This window comes from Lepidochelys kempii, chromosome 17, assembly GCF_965140285.1.
Source record: "Lepidochelys kempii isolate rLepKem1 chromosome 17, rLepKem1.hap1, whole genome shotgun sequence".
Classification (NCBI taxonomy): Eukaryota; Metazoa; Chordata; order Testudines; family Cheloniidae; genus Lepidochelys; species Lepidochelys kempii.
The window spans coordinates 24,665,831-24,683,005 of NC_136396.1; the positions used below are offsets into that span (position 1 = coordinate 24,665,831).

General features: G+C 56.1%; 1 protein-coding gene across 9 annotated transcripts in view; it reads left to right on the top strand.

Annotated features, from left to right (window-relative positions):
- The window catches only part of SEPTIN4 (septin 4), a 74,677-nt gene that overhangs the window by 21,858 nt on the left and 35,644 nt on the right, over nt 1-17,175 (top strand). For 5 of the 9 annotated variants that reach the window (XR_013634777.1, XR_013634776.1, XM_078849217.1 and 2 more), the window contains exons 1-4: nt 845-902; nt 6,454-6,771; nt 7,627-7,720; nt 8,264-8,350. Coding sequence is in view for 7 of the 9 variants with exons in the window: in XM_078849217.1 (XP_078705343.1) it covers nt 867-902; nt 6,454-6,771; nt 7,627-7,720; nt 8,264-8,350 (535 nt within the window). In the remaining 2 variants the exon portion in view is untranslated. Of the gene's footprint in view, nt 1-844; nt 903-5,843; nt 5,945-6,453; nt 6,772-6,791; nt 7,545-7,626; nt 7,721-8,263; nt 8,351-17,175 lie in introns of those variants that run through there. The other 4 variants (XM_073315307.2, XM_073315308.2, XM_078849215.1 and 1 more) reach the window with 3 other exon arrangements.

Consider the following 17,175-nt stretch of genomic DNA (forward strand, 5'->3'; position numbering starts at 1 on the left):
TGGTTGCAGCTCCCAGCAACAGGGCCCGGGAGACCCTCAGCCAGCCCTTTCAGCAAGGGGGCTTCACCTTTGGCTCCTGCTCCCCAGCCAGTTTTCTGGTTTGCCTCCTGGGCTTTGACTCTTCAGCCATTAACCTTTGCGCAGCCTGGTTAAATGCTCTGCACATTCCAGCCCAGGCCTCCACGGGCTCTGCCAGATTGTTCTTCCCAGCGGCCTCGGGTTAGGTCAGCACCATCCGCTGCCGCTTCTCCACCTTCCCGCAGGGCTGCCCCTCACCCCGCCAGCTGCTGCCAAGGGTGGTGCTGGAGTGAAAGCGAAGGAGCCCAAAGCCGCCCCGCAGCCTGGGCTGGGGTGGGGCCGTCTGTCCTGAGCCAGTGGTGGGGCTAGCTGCCCTGGCCTCCCCATCTTGAACTGGGGATAAGGATATCTTCTTGCCTCTGTCCCTGGCTCTGTTCAGAACCCCTCTCCTCCCCCCGGCCCCCGGCAGTGTCTGTGGCTCCCTGGAATAGCTGGGTGGCTCAGGACGTGCGTTACTGTTTGGCAAGTTGCCCCGTCAGCTCCTGCCTTCCCGCCAGCGAGCTGGGCAGCGTGTGGCTGGGCCACGGTGGCCGCGATGGGAGCCACAGGCAGCTGCCCTCCCCGTGCGCCAGCGACTGCCATGGCAGAGCCCTGCGCCGGCATCTCCAGCACGCGCACCTCTGGAGTGGCAGCTCCCTGAGCTCTGCTGCGTAGCCACCGGGCTCGGCTTCTCTGGGAGGGCGGAGCTCTGCCAGGGCCATCCCCGGCCCGTCTTAATGAGCCCCAGCAGCACCGCGTCCCCATTTGCATCCTCTTTCGCCCTTGGACGGACATCCCCAGGGTCAGACATGGCCTCCAGCGCCCAGCCGAAGAGCGAGCTGCAGGTAGAGAGTATCCAGCCACGTCCTCCTGGGCCCCTGCTGCGTGTGTGTGTGGGGAGGGAGGGGGGGTCGTGTCTGGCTCAGGCTGCCCTAAATGCTGTCCTGGGGGCTGACCCCGCAGTGCCTCTCCGGGAAGCCAGCCGGGGCCCTCTGTCCAGGGCGTTCACTATGCTGTGCGGAGAGACGCTTCTCCCTGCATTCTCTCCCCACTCCCATCTCAAGGGGCTTGGTCCTGTTCCTCTCTCATGCTGCACCCTCCCAGCTCTCCTCCCTTTCCCTTCTAGCCTGCACCCACTTAGGAAGGGTCTGCCCGCTCGGCACAGCCTGCTGGGACCTACTGTGTCTGTTCTGCGGGGTTTACTTTGTGGACTCATTCCCGGGGCCAGCTGGGAACCCAGCCAGGGAAGCCCTAGCAGGGGCTAGAGCTGCAGAGTGTGACCATTGAGGGAACATCTACACTACAGTAACCCCCTGGCAGTGAGTCTCAGAGCCTGGTTAGCTGACTCAGGCTTGGGCTGGGAGACTCACAATAGCCATGGGGACGTTTGGGCTTGGGCTGGACCCTCCGTGCCTGCCCCCGATGGAATCTCAGAGCCCAGGCTCCAGCCCAAGCTCAAACATCTACCCGCCAGTTTTCTAGCTCTGCAGCCCCAGCACGAGTCAGCTGACCCAGGCCAGTGGCGGCTGGGCCGTGGGTCTTCTGTTGCCGTGCAGACGTCCGGAGAGACCAGCCCAGCTAGCACACAGACGGCTCGTGGTGAGCTGCACCAGCCTGGCACAGGGCTGCTCGCTCACCCTTCCAGGACAGTGTCATTTCAGGAGGTGGCTGGGGGCCTGGCCTGAGCCTGCAGCATGGTAGCAGCCTTTCCAGGAGCACCTGCTCGCCTGCCCATGGGACAGACAGAGCTGCAGCACTGAGGCAGTGTGCTGCGAAACACTGTTGTGTTGCATGGTGACCTCTGCAAGGCTGGAGAGGGAGCGAGGCCCTGAGGGCAGCCGGGCGGGGGGGGCAGGAATGCTGCAGTTCCACAAACATAATGAAGGGCATTGATTTGTAATAACAAACTCTGCTTTAGACGGTGTGGGATTGCTGGGGGAGGGGACCCACAGCGACCCCAATTCCAGCCTCTTCCAGCCCCGTGTGGAGACGGCTCCTTGCTGCCTGTAGGAGGCATCGGGGAGAGGTGTTCAGGTGACTTAGCAGAGGAAATGGGAACAGCAGGTTGGGTGTGACATGCTGAGAACCCTGCAGTGGGGAATTGGTGCAGGAGAGGCCCCTGAGCAAGGCAGGGGAGCCCGGGAAGCAGCATGACCTTGATTTTGGTGCAACCCAGCCAGTTAATTCTTTGAGTCACATATTGCCTCCAGCTTCGGCTGCAGCTGCTGTCAATCTCATTGTCTCTCCTAGGACAGGAGTCCAAAGGGCAGCTGGGAGCACTCCCTGGCCCTTAAAAACACCAGGCTGTGAAAGGACAGCTGCCACGTGGAGGAGCTTGCTGGCGAACCTGGGGCTACAGCCAGCATGACTTCATGCATCCAGGCCAGGATCCCATGTGGGACCTGGGGAAAATGGCCTAGAAGGGTGCTGCACATTGTAAAGAGCATCCCTGTAAAAGAGCAAGTGCAGGGAGGGCTGTGGGAAATGTTTGTGTCTCAGCTGGCTTGGGGGGTACACAGAATCCACCACCCCCACCCCCTAAGGACAGGTGCAGCAGTTTGAGGCAAAGCCAGGCGGGCAGAATTCCTTGGGCAGAGACAGCCCATACCCACACTGGCTTTGCTGGGGCAAAAGCTACTCTGTAAGGTTTGGGATCTCTGAGCTCTGTATGTGGGGGTGAAGGAATGGTTCTGGCGCATCCCTTATCGGGGCAGAGCTGGGATCCAAAGCAGGAGAATTCAGCTGAGTGTCTCTTCTCGGTTGTGGGGTTCAGACCTGAGTCTTGCTTACAGTCTCTGCTCTGCACCTGCTCTCAGCATGGCTGGCCCCTCTGTGCCTTGCCCTGGCTCATCCATCCTTCGCTCAGCTAAGCTTCTCCGGGCTCTGAGCTCTGCTGGCCCTGCCACAGCTGGCCTGGCTCTGGGCTCTTGTCTGATAAAATGATCTATCTGGCATGGCAATAGGAAGTGACCCTCCAGGCTGGGAGGGAGAGAACCGAGGTGGGGAGGGATTTCCAATCTAGCCTGAGGCCCCCTTCAGGTCTCAAGCGGGCAGCAGAGAGCGGGGGGCTCCTGCATGCTCTGGAGGGCACTTGGGTGCTGGAGAGCTACTTTGCCCTGGGTTCAGGGCTGTTGCCTCCCATGGTGACCCTCCAGGGAATCCCTCCTTGCTTGGGATGCCTTGTAAACGGGCTGTAGAGCTTGTGTCAGTGGAGGCCAGAGGCACCCAGTTCCTGGGCCAGAAGCCATGAGCCTGCTGACCTGCAACAGCTCAGGTATGTGCTGTGTTCTTCTCTGGGCTCTGCCCAGCTCCTCCCCGCTCCCAAGCCGTCTGTCCCCCTCTCCCGTTGTCACAGGGAGCTGCAGGCCCAGGCTGGGCGGAGGCTGGAGCCCAGCCCTATCATCAGGGGCAGACTGTGGGTGCAGAGCCGAGCGCTTGGCCCAGGCATGGTCTCCGCCGGGGTGGGGGACCCCCTGCTGGGGAAGTGTCAGCAGCAAGCTCCAGGGGGGCGGATTGAATGGAGGAGGCACCTTGGCGGTTAGGGCAGTGACTGAGCAGGGCTGTGTGCCAGAGGGCTGGGGAAGGCCCAGGGCACATGCGTAGAGGCTTCCTCCCACAGCCGAGGGAACTCCCGTCGTGGCTATGGTGGGTATCAGGACTGTCATGAAATGGGAGTGCCCCCTACTGCCCCGACCCAGGGGGCTGGGACCCCAGCGAGGGAGGAAGGCAATTCTCCAGTCCCGCAGGGATTTCACATGCAGCGGTGACAGCCTGCGCTCTCCAAGGGTGAAGGGTAAACCTGCTAGCACGGGAATGGGAGGAGGTGACATAGCTGCTCCTTGCTGCGCTATCTGCAGCCCGGTCCGGGCTGGGCACCATTCTCAGGTAGGGCTGGCTGCTGTGGTAATTGCACACACTGTCTCCCGCTGAGGTGCATGCAGGGCCCTGTGGGTGCCTCAGGCATGCAGGCCAGGCCCCTGCTTAACCTTTCCTCCTGGGCTCTAAGTCCTGGGGAGCTGTTTAGGGATGGGAGGAGCGGCATCCTTTCCTGAGCCACTCTGCCGTGGCTGCTATTCCTGGTGCTCCCCGGTTACAGGACAGCGGGCTCTCCATCACTGCCTGCCTTATGCGGGGCACCGAACAGGACTTGTTCTCTGCTGGGGAAGGGGGGGAGCGAGGATGTGAGTCAGCCCCTTGGGCTACTCTCCCTGGTCCCTGCGCTGAGTAGTGTGCCTGAAATGGTGAGCAGGAACTGCCAGCTGCCCCAGCCCACTCAGCTGTTGTGGTCTCAGCACAGGAATGGGGAGCTTCACCACTGCAGGGGAGAGGCCTGGGCCTGGCCTGCGAAAGTCTCTGGGTGGTCCCCAAACTGAGCAAAAATTGGAACGAACCCTTGGTCTGGCCGTGACGTTCACGGTCCGTAATGCAGCTCTGTCGCATGCTGGTGAGTGTGTGAACATGGGAGATACACACAGGGACTTGCATGTGCAGCCAGACACATGGAGCCACACGCTCCCAGCGCATGCAGCCACACAATCCAATATCAACCTTACTGAGCTCGGTCAGGCTGCAGAGCCATCTCCCCGGGGGAGCTGAAAGGCCTTTTTGCGGGGTGGAGGTGGGATTATTTGGGCCTTTTCAGCGAAATGGGACAAAGCTAAATTGGAGAACCCTGCAGAGGGTGAGTCCAGTCTGTTTCACTTATGTTTCTAACCTCTTGCTTGGGCTGGGCAGTTGTTTTTTTATAATTGCAGCAGATAATGGCAATGTTTAGTTTTAAGCTGTTTTGATATTTAAATGCTCACAGTTGCAGGAAGTTCTGGGGGGGTCAGACTAATTATTTAATGACAGCGGATGTTGAGATTCAGAAAGTTAAAGCACAAATTAACCCACAAATTATCCACATCCAATGTCAAAATATACCAAGTAAATCTCCTTCCAGCCGCTCTGATACGCCCTCAAGCAGCAGTTCTCTTACTGTGCCTAGCTGTAAATTATGATTAGTGTCGATGGAGGTATTTTTTGTCGGGTTGTGAGTGCATGGTGAAATCAGCCCTGACCAATTACCTATCTGTGACACGGGCATCCCCGTGTGCACACAGGGACGTGCGCAGTGCGGATACTCATCTCCACGATGTGCACATGCCCATATATACAGACCTCCGCATAGAGATCAGCAGACTCAGCCAGTGGGCACACAGGCAAGCCCATCGCATGTGTGCATAGGCATGCGGATGGGGCACGTTCAGATGTGATGGGAGCCCTGTGCCCCGGCACATCCAGGCATGTGAAGAGATAGGAGGAAGCCAAAATGTGGCAGTGGGAGTTGGGGCATGGGGGTGGGGGTGGGGCTGGCTATCACCGCCTGCAGTGTCCATCGCCTGACCGCACGTGGGGGAGGCTGCGGGGTGCACAGATTGTGCTGTGTTGAAGATGCAGCAAGTGCTGAGCTGTCCCCAGCACCCAGAGATACTTGTGACCCCTGACGGTCTCCGTCGGTAGTGCAGCCTCTCCACTGATCTCCTCTGGCAGTGCCAGGACAGAGCTCATGCGGGGCTCGCAGACACACCCGGCTGTGCTCTCCGCAGGGAGCTGTGCAGTTCTGGCTTGAGCCCTAGTGGGGTTTCCCCAGCCAGCTGCTTCTTTCCCTGCCTTTGATCTTTTCTTTCTTTGATTCCTTTTCTCCATCCCACCCCACACTCTCTCACCCCTCACATGCTGCAATCAGGCAGCAGAGTGTGATGGGGGCCCAGCTGCTCCTGGAGACCCTGAAGAGACCCAGCCCTGTGCAGTGGAGCAGGCCGTCCCTTCTGTCCCTAGAGAAGGGGCCAGCCCCTGCCTCCCAGAGCGTGCTGAAGAGCCGGTTGAGATGCATGGGGAGCAAGCAGTAAGAGTCTGAACTGTATCTCGAGGTGCATGGGAATGTCCCTCCAGCCTAGGCCATCTCCATACTGCTCCCCAATGGATCCCCAGCCCTGACCTCTGGGAGCCCTGAACTCGCTGGGTGCGAGGAAGATCCTCCCACTTTCCTGACTCTTCCTCATGCTCTCCCAGCCCCTCTTTGGTGCATGTGATTATTAACAGCAGATTCCTTGCACGCCTGCACTAACGACTCATAGCGGGGGGGGTGGGCCAGGTCGCACTAGATATCTACAACAGCTGCTGAGCTTTCCAGCCTGTAAAATTCCACCCGAGCTGAAAGTAACCTGCAAATGCGGGTAACAAACCCTGCGCCGGGACTAGCGGGGCGGCGCGCATAGGCTTGTTTCACCTGCCATCGCTCCATCATGTCTAACTTTCCATAAACCAGCGTGCTCCTCTCTCTTCCCCGCTCCCCCTGGCTGCCCCTGATCTCCCCCTGCCACTCTCCCTCCCCCGGCTCTCCCTTCTCTGCAGATAAAGCGCTTCCTGAAAGAAGACTCGGAGGAGGCAGAGTTGGCCCAGTTCCTGAAGGAGTTCCCTTCAGGCGAGAGCTTTAGGAAAGTTGAACCGGAGGAGGGCAAGAGAGCCCATGGACAGGGGCCCGTAGATCCCGGCATGTTCTCCAGTGTAGCCTGGCCCATTGCCGATGAGCTGCTAGACGAGAAGGAACTGAGGCCCTTCTCCCGGCCTCGGCCCCCGGACTTTCAGCAGCACATCGCAGCTCCGGCACCCCTGAGCCCCTCGCGGCCTAGAAGTCCATGGGGCAAGCTTGATCCATACGACTCTTCTGAGGTACGGTGCATTCCGGGGCAAGCCTCTCAGTTGACAAGGAGCTCCAGCCTCTGGGTTACTGGGGAGCAGGGAGCTAGGTGGCTTGTACAGCTCTGATCTGCTGAAGGATCTGCCTGTTCGCTATGTGAGACGCCAGGGATCAAGGACACCTACACACCAGGGCTAGAGCTTGCATAGGCTCCTAAATCCATTGTGCCTGACAGACTGGGGCCTGCGAGGGGCCGAGCACTCCTAGATCTCCTCGCATTGGCTTCCCTGGAGCTGAGGGTACTCGACTTGTGCCGGGATTGACTCCAAAGTGTCCAAGTCCCTGTGCAAAGGCCCGTCCCTGCCTCCTGGCTTCTCTTCCTAGGCGGTAGGGACGATGCTGTGCACTGCCGCAGCGGCTGGGTACCCTGTGACATGCAGGTGCTGGCCCTCACCCCTGTAGAGGGCGGCCTTGCCTGCCCTGGTCTCTGACACTGTCTGCCTGCTCAGGCCTGTGAGAGCGGTGCAGGCATCCCGTACACAGCTGGCCAGGGAAAAGCCAGCCTGAGCAGGCACATCTGAGGGCAAGCCCCAAAGCTGGGGAATTCAGACTGCCTCGCTCTCAGCAGATGGGCTCTGTCGTCATCAGAGGAGGCTCTTCTTCTGCCCGTTGTGAGCTCTGGACTCCTTCAGCCGGAGCATCCCTGCCAAGTGCAGAGGTCTGAGGGAGCCCTAGCCTGCTTAGGGCTTTGGCGACAAGGGCCAGGGCATAGAACGGGGCCAGCTGACTGCTCTCCATCCCAACGGTGGGTATGCCCCAGGGACGAGGTGGGAGTGAGATAGGGGTGGCACTCCAGATTCACATGCCCCCCATCCTCCCCCCTGCAGGACGATAAGGAGTACGTGGGGTTTGCGACGCTCCCCAATCAGGTCCATCGGAAATCGGTGAAGAAGGGGTTTGACTTCACGCTGATGGTAGCAGGTAGGGGCACCCCTGAGGCCTCACCCAGCAGCCCTTTAAAGAGGCCCCTGGGAACAGGCGCACTGGGACAGGCTGTGGGGGAAGCAGAGGCTGAGAATGCTGCCTCCTATAGCGGGAGCAGAACTGACCTGCACTCTGGGTGAAAGTGGGCAGAGAAGGAAGGAAGAAGAGACCCCAGCAGCGTAGACTGTGGGAGCTGGGCAGGTGGATTCACACTCCCGTGTTCAGGAGCCCAGCATGTCCTGGGAACTCAGCCGCAGAGCACAGTGGAAGAGATGCGTGTCTTCCATTCCTCTCCCCTGTAAGCCATGGCCCTGCTGCTGCTTTTGGGGAGGAGGCAGAAATCCCAGAGGATCCCGGACACACGGGGTCTCTGGGTTGGGGGTCACACTTCCTGGGTTGTGGTGCCTTCATTTTTGGAGCAGCAGCTCCTGATCCTGTCTCTTTGGCATGTGCCCTGGGAACCTGATGGGGCCAAAGGAACCCAAGCCTCTTGCCTTGCCTCTGATCTCTATGAACTGTTGTCTTTCTGCTTTCCCCTAGGAGAGTCTGGCCTGGGGAAATCCACCCTGGTGAACAGCCTCTTCCTCACTGACATGTACAGGGATCGCAAACTCCTCAGTGCAGAAGGTAAGAGGAGAGACCAAAGCCTTCCCTGTCCCAGCCAGCTGGGAGCAGCCAGGGGATCAGCAGGGAGGGAGCAACCTGGCCCATTCAGCAGGGAGCACTAATGTGGGGCTTGCTAGAGCTCAGTGCCTGGTAGGAGGCAGCTTTAGGGAAAGGCTGGCTGCCCCATGCTCCTGCCTGGGTGACACAGCGGAGACGGGCTGTTCAGGTGAGAGGGAGGGATCTTCGGTGGGATTTCCTGCTCTCTTTTGAGGAGGTTCTTATGCCGGGGCCATAGAAGTGAAGTGAAACAGGCGACTGGGCAAGCTCCCCGGCTGGTGAAAATCAGTGCAGCACCCTGGAGCTCCCCGGAGCTGGTCGAAAGCGTCTGCTCCTTAGGCGGAGCTTCAGAGAACACAGTGAGGCCTGTTAGTAAACGAGCGGGATGCTGTTGTAGAGACCTTTCTGTGAGGGGTGAGACTGACTGGGGGCCCTCTGGGAGAACCCCTTCTTCCCCCCACCAGGAGGAGCCCAAACTGGGGGCCTTCTGGGAGAAGCTTCCCCACTCCCAAGGGGAGCCCTGACTGAGACCGTCTGGGTGGTGGTTATTTGGAGAGATCCTGTAGAGTTCATACCTGTGGGCCTGGGTCAGCTGCCACTGATGCTAGTGGGAGCTTTGCTTTGGCCCTCTCACGCTGGCACAAGGAGACCCAGCCCTGCACAAGGGCAAAGGGTTTGGCCCACAGGTGTCCTAATCCCCATTCGTGCTCCCTGCCGGGTTCCACTGGCCCAAGCGGACCTGTTCCAGGCTCCCTGCTGATGAGCTCAGGGAGGGGTGCGGTGGGTGGCTGATTCTTGATTGGGATCGTCTAGAACCCTGTGCTTGTCTCAGGCTCTCCTGGGGTGGCTCTAGACCGAGCTAGTCCTTGGGCAAGTGGCGCATCTCCTGCTCTAACGTCCCGCGGGAGGCCTGCTTACCGCTCTGATTAGCGCAGTGAGGATCTTGTCTGGCTTCTCCAAGGGTTGGCTCCTTTCACCTCTGCTGCAGTCAGCTGGTGTGCTGATGCCCGCTTGCTGTGAGCAGAGAGGAGCCTCAAGTTCCCACTGCAGATGACATGCTGCTTTTGTCTCTGTGGGTTTTTATAAAGAACAGCTGTAGCTATTGCGGGCTCCCACGGCGCCCCGGTAACAGTCCCGCATATCCACCGAAGGGTGACCCCTCCTTTCCCAGCCGCTCGGCTTCCTGCGGCCACAAGTGAGCAGGACTAGGCCTGTGAAGTGCGTCACTTGAATGACCATCACTGATCATAAGTGTCCACTGCAGGGCTCCTTCCTTAGCATCTGGCTAGATGGCCTGGTCTGGCAGTCCCTGTGTCCCAGCCGGAGCAGCACCAATGGGTGCCACGCAGAGCTGCCCTCATCCCTCTGCTGCCAGAGAGACGAGCTGCTTGCACTGGGAGGCAGGAAAGGTGGGCCCACGGGGTCCCCGAAGGGTGGGTTACAAAGGGTGGGGTTTAGAAAGTCTTCAGCCTGCCCAGGTCCCTCCCGCCTGAGTACTTGCCTCATGCACAGGAGAACACGAGAACCCCCTCTTGCTTGTGTCGCTGAGGAACAGGCTTAAACCAAACAGCTATAGCTGCTCTTTAAAGGTAATAAGAGCATCCACACAGAGCTTTGTACCAGTTTAACTACAGCAATGTAAATCGCACCGTTTGTGAAAAGCCTTCTCATGGAGGCACAGCCAGAGGAGGACTCAGAGCCCCTTGTTGGGCTCGCTGATTATCTGCAGCAGCCGGGTGGAATCCCCTCAAAGTCTGAAACATTTTCACTCCTTGTTCAAACATTTGGGTTGGGGAGGGGAGGGCGGCAGGGATTCCAAACTTTCCTGTTTTTATTTTGTAATTTTGTGAATTTCAACATTTAGACAAACTTTCCCCCAGGTTTAATGGATATGTCAGTGGGTGCTGGAAGCTTCACAGGTCGTAGCTTGAATTAGTATTCTCTTGCACATCCATTCCTGTAAATGCCTTAGTCTGAAACATGACTAGATGGTCTAATGGACCATTTTGGACTGTTCATTATTCAGCTGTCCAATCAGGGAGCAGAAACAGAATTAGGTAGTTCAGATGACCAATCGTATCCCAAGAGTTACAAATATTCACAACAGCCTGAACAACACACAGGCTGAGCATTGCTTGCTCACATGTTTGGGTGTAACGACTGCATCCATGGAAAATCAGGAAGATCAGGATTAGTGGACTAGAGCAGGGGCTAAATTCAGCCAGCTCTGATCTCTGCAGCTGGGTTCGGATGGGGCTCACACCCAGTTATACGGTAGGATGTGTGCATGGTACAGCTGGGGTTTGGAGGCAGTTAGAGAAACTATCCTTGGATTTATAATGGAACCTGTTTGCTGGGGAACTCACTGAGGCCCGGATCCTCCAAGATAATGGAACTGGGCTCCTAACTTCCACTGATTTAGTCCAATTAAAGTCCTAACTACCCCTGCAGCTCTGGGTTGGAGAGACTAACTGCCGAGCCCCTCGTGCTGCCCTGCCATCACTTGTCAGCACCTCAGCCACGGCGGACAGAGCATCACAGATGGTTAGTTTCTGGCACGAGCCCCCATATGTCTCTGGGCTGGAGATGGAGAGTGCCCCTGCCAGGAACCCACTGACTGAGAAAGAGCCTTCCCTAAAGTGGGGGCTTCTGCTTCTGGGGGAGAATGAGCAACCTCCCCCAGCAGAAGCTTCCTCAATGTTTTCAGGCCTCGAGTTGGGTCTGAGGCAGAGCTGGGCCTGACCCAACCCCTGCATCGGCACCCTCCACCCCCCAACGCTAGGGAGGAAAAGGGCCTCCAGTCTCTGGAGGGAGTTCTAGGGCCTGTGATAAGCAGGAGCTGATCTTAACAATCCCTTCTGGCCTTTCGATCTGTGAAACCAGAGCACATCCAGACTGTGTCTTGGACCCGGCTCTGGTTTGGGGCTCAGTTTGAGTCAGGTGCGAATGTTTGGATCAGTTCTAACTTTATCCAAACCCATTTGCTCTTCCCCAGATAGGCCTTAGATAACATGACCCTAGGGGCTGGTTCTCCTCTCCCTTCACCAGGGAGATTCTGGAGTAACCGCATGCATGTTAGTGGAGTTAAAGCCAGTGTAAGTGCACAGAGACTCTCAGTAATGGGCTAAATTCAGCAGTGCCAAAAATCACAGTACAGCTTGTCTCCATAGCGTTGTGCAGTTCGTGGGGAATCCTGATTTCGGAGCATTTCACGCCCTCTGCCCAGGTGTAAAGTGACTGTGATGCAGCAGGGAGGGGGGAGTGTTGACCTGGGAATGTGGCAGGGGGGTTTCACTGGGGATGGGAGACCTGAGAGCCTGTCACCTGAGCCAGGAGGGGGAGGGGGAGAGGGAGGTAACACCGCTGCCCGGGAAACTGGACAGAGGCTGCAGGAGGGAGCCTGCTGTGGGGGGTTGGTTTCAGTTTGGTGCTGGGTGGAGGAATGCAGGGAACCCCAGAGCTGGGGTCTAAGCTCCCTGCTCCCCCAGAAGGACTTGACTGAGGGGTCCTGGTTCTACCCACAAGCTCTGGTTTGGACTGTGTTCCTGTTGTCCAATAAACCTTCTGTTTTACTGGCTGGCTGAGAGTCTCAGTGAATCCCAGGATGAGGGGTGCAGGGCCTGGACTCCCCCACACTCCGTGACAGTGAAACAGAAGGAGCAGGGCCAGGACAAATCAGACCATTAGGTGTATACGGGTCAGTGGCAAAACAGGCGAACTTGCACTGGCGTGGCATCTCTCTTCAGAGCAGTAGAGCACTGGGGTGGGACTCGCGAGACCTGTGTCTTTTCCTGGTTCTGCCACTGGGGGGATGGGTGACCTTGGACAGCTCTGTGCCTCAGTTTCCCCAGCTGTAAAATGGGGATAATGATACAGCTCTCCTTTGTAAAGGACATTGGGATCTGAGGAGAAGCATTAGAGATCATTATTGTTTAGTTGCTGTGTAAATTCAGGCCCGTTATAAGTGGCTGTAACTGCCAGTGAAGTTTGCATGTAAATCCCACTGGTTTTGCACAAGCCAGAATCCCACAATAGGGAGAGAGGTGCTACTGTGACACTGACCCCTGTTTTATGATCATCTTAGAACTGGCGTGTGATTTATGCTGCTGTTTGCAGCCTGATGAATGTGCCCCGGAGGCGGCCCCCATTTCCCCTTCGTTCCAGCTGGCTGGCTGGGACCATGTCATTACAAAAGGCCAAAGCTTATATGGAACCCTCAGGTTTTTAAACAAGTGAGTTAATTTCTGGTGGAGGGAGACTAATGGAAAACACAGGACGAGGAGTCAAGCCAGCTGGGTTCTTTTCGTAGCTCTGGCCTTGATACTTCTCGCCAGCAGCTCTCAGGGCTGTAATGGGCCCTTGCCCTTCCTCCTCCAGACCCCATGCCATGACATAACCCCACCCCATGTCCTTTTCAACATACGTGACCCTTGGTGAGCTCATCGGATGCCATGGGCTGTACGGCCATCAGCAAGCTGAGCACTGCTGAGCTCCACAGTCAGTGACCATCTTCACACAGGGTTCACTTCCAGTGCCCCGCATTGGCCCACAACTGCCCAGAGCCCAGCCCAGGGCAGAGGGAGGGATGCTGGCAAGAAAAGAAACGTTTCAAGAGCTTGCGAGGAGCGCAACAGCAAAGGCCCGTGCCCTGCTGTGTCTCACAGGGCTAGATACACCAAGGGTCTCCAGCGCTGCACTGCTCAGTACTGCAACACCTAACTTTGGTGTCTAGATCACTGGGATTCCTGTGTGGCGGGAGAGATTGGCGGCTGAGAACGGGATCCACAAAAGCTAGCACGCTAAGCTAGCCAATGGGAGATGTTGATGAGAGGGAGGTGTCCTAAGCCCCGCCCCTAAGGGAGTTCAGCACCTCAATCCAAGCTGCAGAGCAGCGCCTGTCTCTGCTTGCCATGAGCCCCTAGCCTCTCGCCCAGTGGCTGGAGCACTCTCCTGGCCTGAGCAGAAGAGCTGTGAACAGGGATCTTGTTATACCAATAGAATAAAAACCAGCAGGATCTTATTAAAGGGGGAAAGGCAAAATACCACATTTATTGTGGATACAGAAAGAATCATAGTAAGCAGTTAGTTATAGCTATAACATTCCATTCAATCTCATATTTATTCACACATTCATTCATTCATACACACACACACACACAGGTTCTGCAAGGTTGTTATCATAGTTACCAGCCTTAGAGTTGCTCATGCCAAGCCACTGGCCAGGTGACCTGGACATGAGGAGGGAGCAGGGCCTTGTCAGATGCTCATCTAATGCTCCTGGAAGTTGGTTTGCAGAATCAGACCCCAAAGTTCTCACTTTCCAGAGTCCATTTTTATAGGAATTTCTTCCTATGCCAGTCTATGGGAATTGCTTCATCATGCTGTTGCTGAATCAATCAGCAGATGTCACATTCCTGATGGCTCCGTGCTGCCAGATGTATCTTGTTCTTTGGTTCTCCCATTCTTGAGGCTGCTGGGTGGATTCCAGTCTGCCCTCCGGGGGTCCTCTGGTTATTTCCACTTGATGTCTTCTTCAGCCGATGGACACTGGATTCTTAGGCTGGCACCTCCCTGATCATTCAGTTATTATCCACACCAAGCATCCATCCACATACATCCTCTATCTCTATTTTAATCACAATTGTTAATACAACAAAAGGGCGGGGAGTCTCTGGGTGCTGTTTCTGTTGTTACAGAGTATTGCTTTGAGTCTCTCTCTCTGTGAATTGCTTTGAGAACAGACTCTGTCTTAGAAAGTACTAACGCAATTAGCAGCTTGCAAGTTTCACACATACAGGGAGAGAAACAGTATCAAAAACCAAGAGACCTCTTAATTAGTAATACCCTGGAATTGAAACTATGGGGAATCAAACTCATTTGTGATTTTAATATAGAACTTCTTTAATATGATTCAACAATCTGCCCCCTCCCAGGCGAGTGCACTCGCCAGGTGCTGTTCTTCCCTGGGCTCCTCAGTCTCTCCTGGTGAAGCAGTTCCATGGTGGGTACAGAATTAGAGCAATTGGAGCAGGGGGACCAGAACCACACGTCTCTTCTCCCGGGTGAGTGCCCTGCCTGCTGGGCTGGCGGGTAGCAGGGAACCCCTGCTCCTCTGCTTCTCCTGGCTGCTTTGGGTGGAGCGGGGCGGGCTGGGAGCGTGCTTGTGGGATCGGGGCCAGCAGCAGAGTGCAGTGGAGGAATGCCCCATTCGTGGCTCGCACCGGGGCTCAGGTGCTGCAGGCCTGCCGGGGGCCTGTAGTGCGATGCCCTGAGGCAGAAGCATCCGTGTGTGTGGAACTTCCACTCGGAAACCGTCGAGTTTAGGCACCTGCAGGGTTCGGTGGCAGCCAAGCGAGGGTTTGCAGATGCCAGTGACACCTAACGAGGTGGTGAGGTGCCTGGGCCCCTTTGTGACAGTAGCCCAGGGACTGTCTGAGGGGAGTGCACACGCGTAGCTGAGCTCACTATACGCACCAAGGGCTCCCTGCATTCCCCTCTCCCCTGAGCTCACTTCATGCCATCCTCCCATCCCCCTCCCTTGCAGAGGCTCCCCCATTCTCTGCCCATGCCAGTGCCTCTCCTCCCCCCACCCCCAAGTACCTTTCTTCCCCCCAGACTGGAAGGGAAGGTGGACTCTTGCCCACCTGGGGCAGGCTTGAAGGAATGAAGGCCTCTCTCCCCTCTCCTCTGGCTGCCCCTGTTGGCTGAGACTCTGTCCTGGGCTCCCAGCTGAGAGAACCATTAGTTCTCCCCTCTCCTTCAGGATGTCCACACATTCAGCTCTCTTAGGCCAGCGAGCAGAGTGCAATCAACAGCTGCCTATGCTCCATGTGCCTCCACTTTCCCTCTTCTGAGTTGTCCCCAAATCAATAGCATTCTGGCCACCCCTGCTGAGAACATTCCCGGTGAGTTTGGAATTCATAGAATCATTGAAGATTTGGGTTGGAAGAGACCTCAGGAGGTCAACTAGTCCAACCCCTTGCCCAAAGCAGGACCAACACCAACTAAATTTCCCAGCCAGGGCTTTGTCAAGCCGGGCCTTAAAAACCCCTAAGGATGGAGATTCCACCACCACCTAGGTAGCCCATTCCAGTGCTTCACCACCCTCCAAGTGAAATAGTGTTTCCTAATATCCAACCTAGACCTCTCCCACTGCAACTTGAGACCATTACTCCTTGTTCTGTCATCAGCTACCACTGAGAACAGCCTGGCTCCGTCCCTCTTTGGAACCCGCTTTCAGGTAGTTGAAGGCTGCTATCAAATCCCCCCTCACTCTTCTCTGATAGAGGGATATGCACAGCTGTTTGTTCCCCCAGATACTAATCACTTACTCTGGGTTAATTAATAAACAAAAGTGATTTTATTAAGTATAAAAAGTAGAATTTAAGTGGTTTCAAGTAATAACAGGCAGAACAAAATAAGTCACCAAGCAAAATAAAGCAAAAACACGCAAGTCTAAGCCTAATACATTAAGAAACTGATTACAGGTAATATCTCACCTTCAGAGATGTTCCAATAAGCTTCTTTCACAGACTGGATGCCTTCCTAGTCTGGGCCCAATCCTTTCCCCTGGTACAGTCCTTGTTAGTTCCAGCAGACATCTTAGGTAGAAACTAGGGGTTTTCTCATGACTGGGACTGCTTTGTCCTGCTCCACCCCCTTTTATAGCTTTGGCACAAGCGGGAATCTTTTGTCTTTCTGGGTCTCCACCCCTCCTTCTAAATGGAAAAGTACCAGATTTAAGATGGATTCCAGTGTCATGTGACATGGTCACATGTCCTGTGAGACTTCATTTTTCATTATCCAAGGGCTGGCCCACACATACACAGGAAGGCTTGCAGGTAAATAAACCATCTACAACCAATTGTCCTAGTCAATGGGAGCCATCAGGATTCTAAACCACCATTAATGGCCCATACCTTGCATAATTACAATAGGACCTCAGCGTTATACTTCATATTTCTAGCTTCCGATACAAGAATGGTACATGCATACAAATAGGATGACCACACTCAGTAGATTATAAGCTTTGTAATGATACCTTACAAGAGACCTTTTGCATAAAGCATATTCCAGTTACATCATATTCACATTAATAAGCATACCTTCATAAAGCTTATGGAGTGCAATGTCACACTCCCCTCCCACAGGAAATCAACCCCCCAAAAGGACAGGAGAGATGCCCCTAGCGGCCAGGGCAGAGTCCTGTGTGTGTGTTACACCTGGCTGTGGTCAGTGCCCAGGTACTGGGGGCGTGGAGGCAGCATTGTACCCCTCAGCCATGCACAGAGGGGACTCTGTATAGCTCTCCCCCATCCCACAAGAATTGGGGGTCTGCTGCCTCTGTGGCAGTGCACTGTCCCCGTTCCTCCCTGCCCACGCACAGCTTGGCTCTGGGGTCCATTGCTCCCCTCTGGCCTGTTGGAGCTCGTCCGGTATGGAGAAGGCTGAACCCCTGCCTGGGGACACCCCGCTTAAGGCTGTCTGAATCGGCCTGTGCAGCCCAACCAATGACAAAGGCAGAGTGAAGGCCTCTGCCAAATGACTCCCGCCTGCCTTGTGCCAAGGTGCCGTTGGGCCCAGTGCTGCACGTTGGCTTGGAGCCGTAGAACGCCGCGCCTCAGGAATAGCCTCTGAAAAGGGAGGGTTAAATGGCAGACAGTCACAGATGCTGAAATGACTCCAGGCCCATTTACACAATCCAAAGGGCTCCGCTGCATTAGCTGAGCAGGGGGAGGGGGGACTCGCACATTTCCTGGCATGTCAGCCCCCAGAATCAGCTCCTCCAG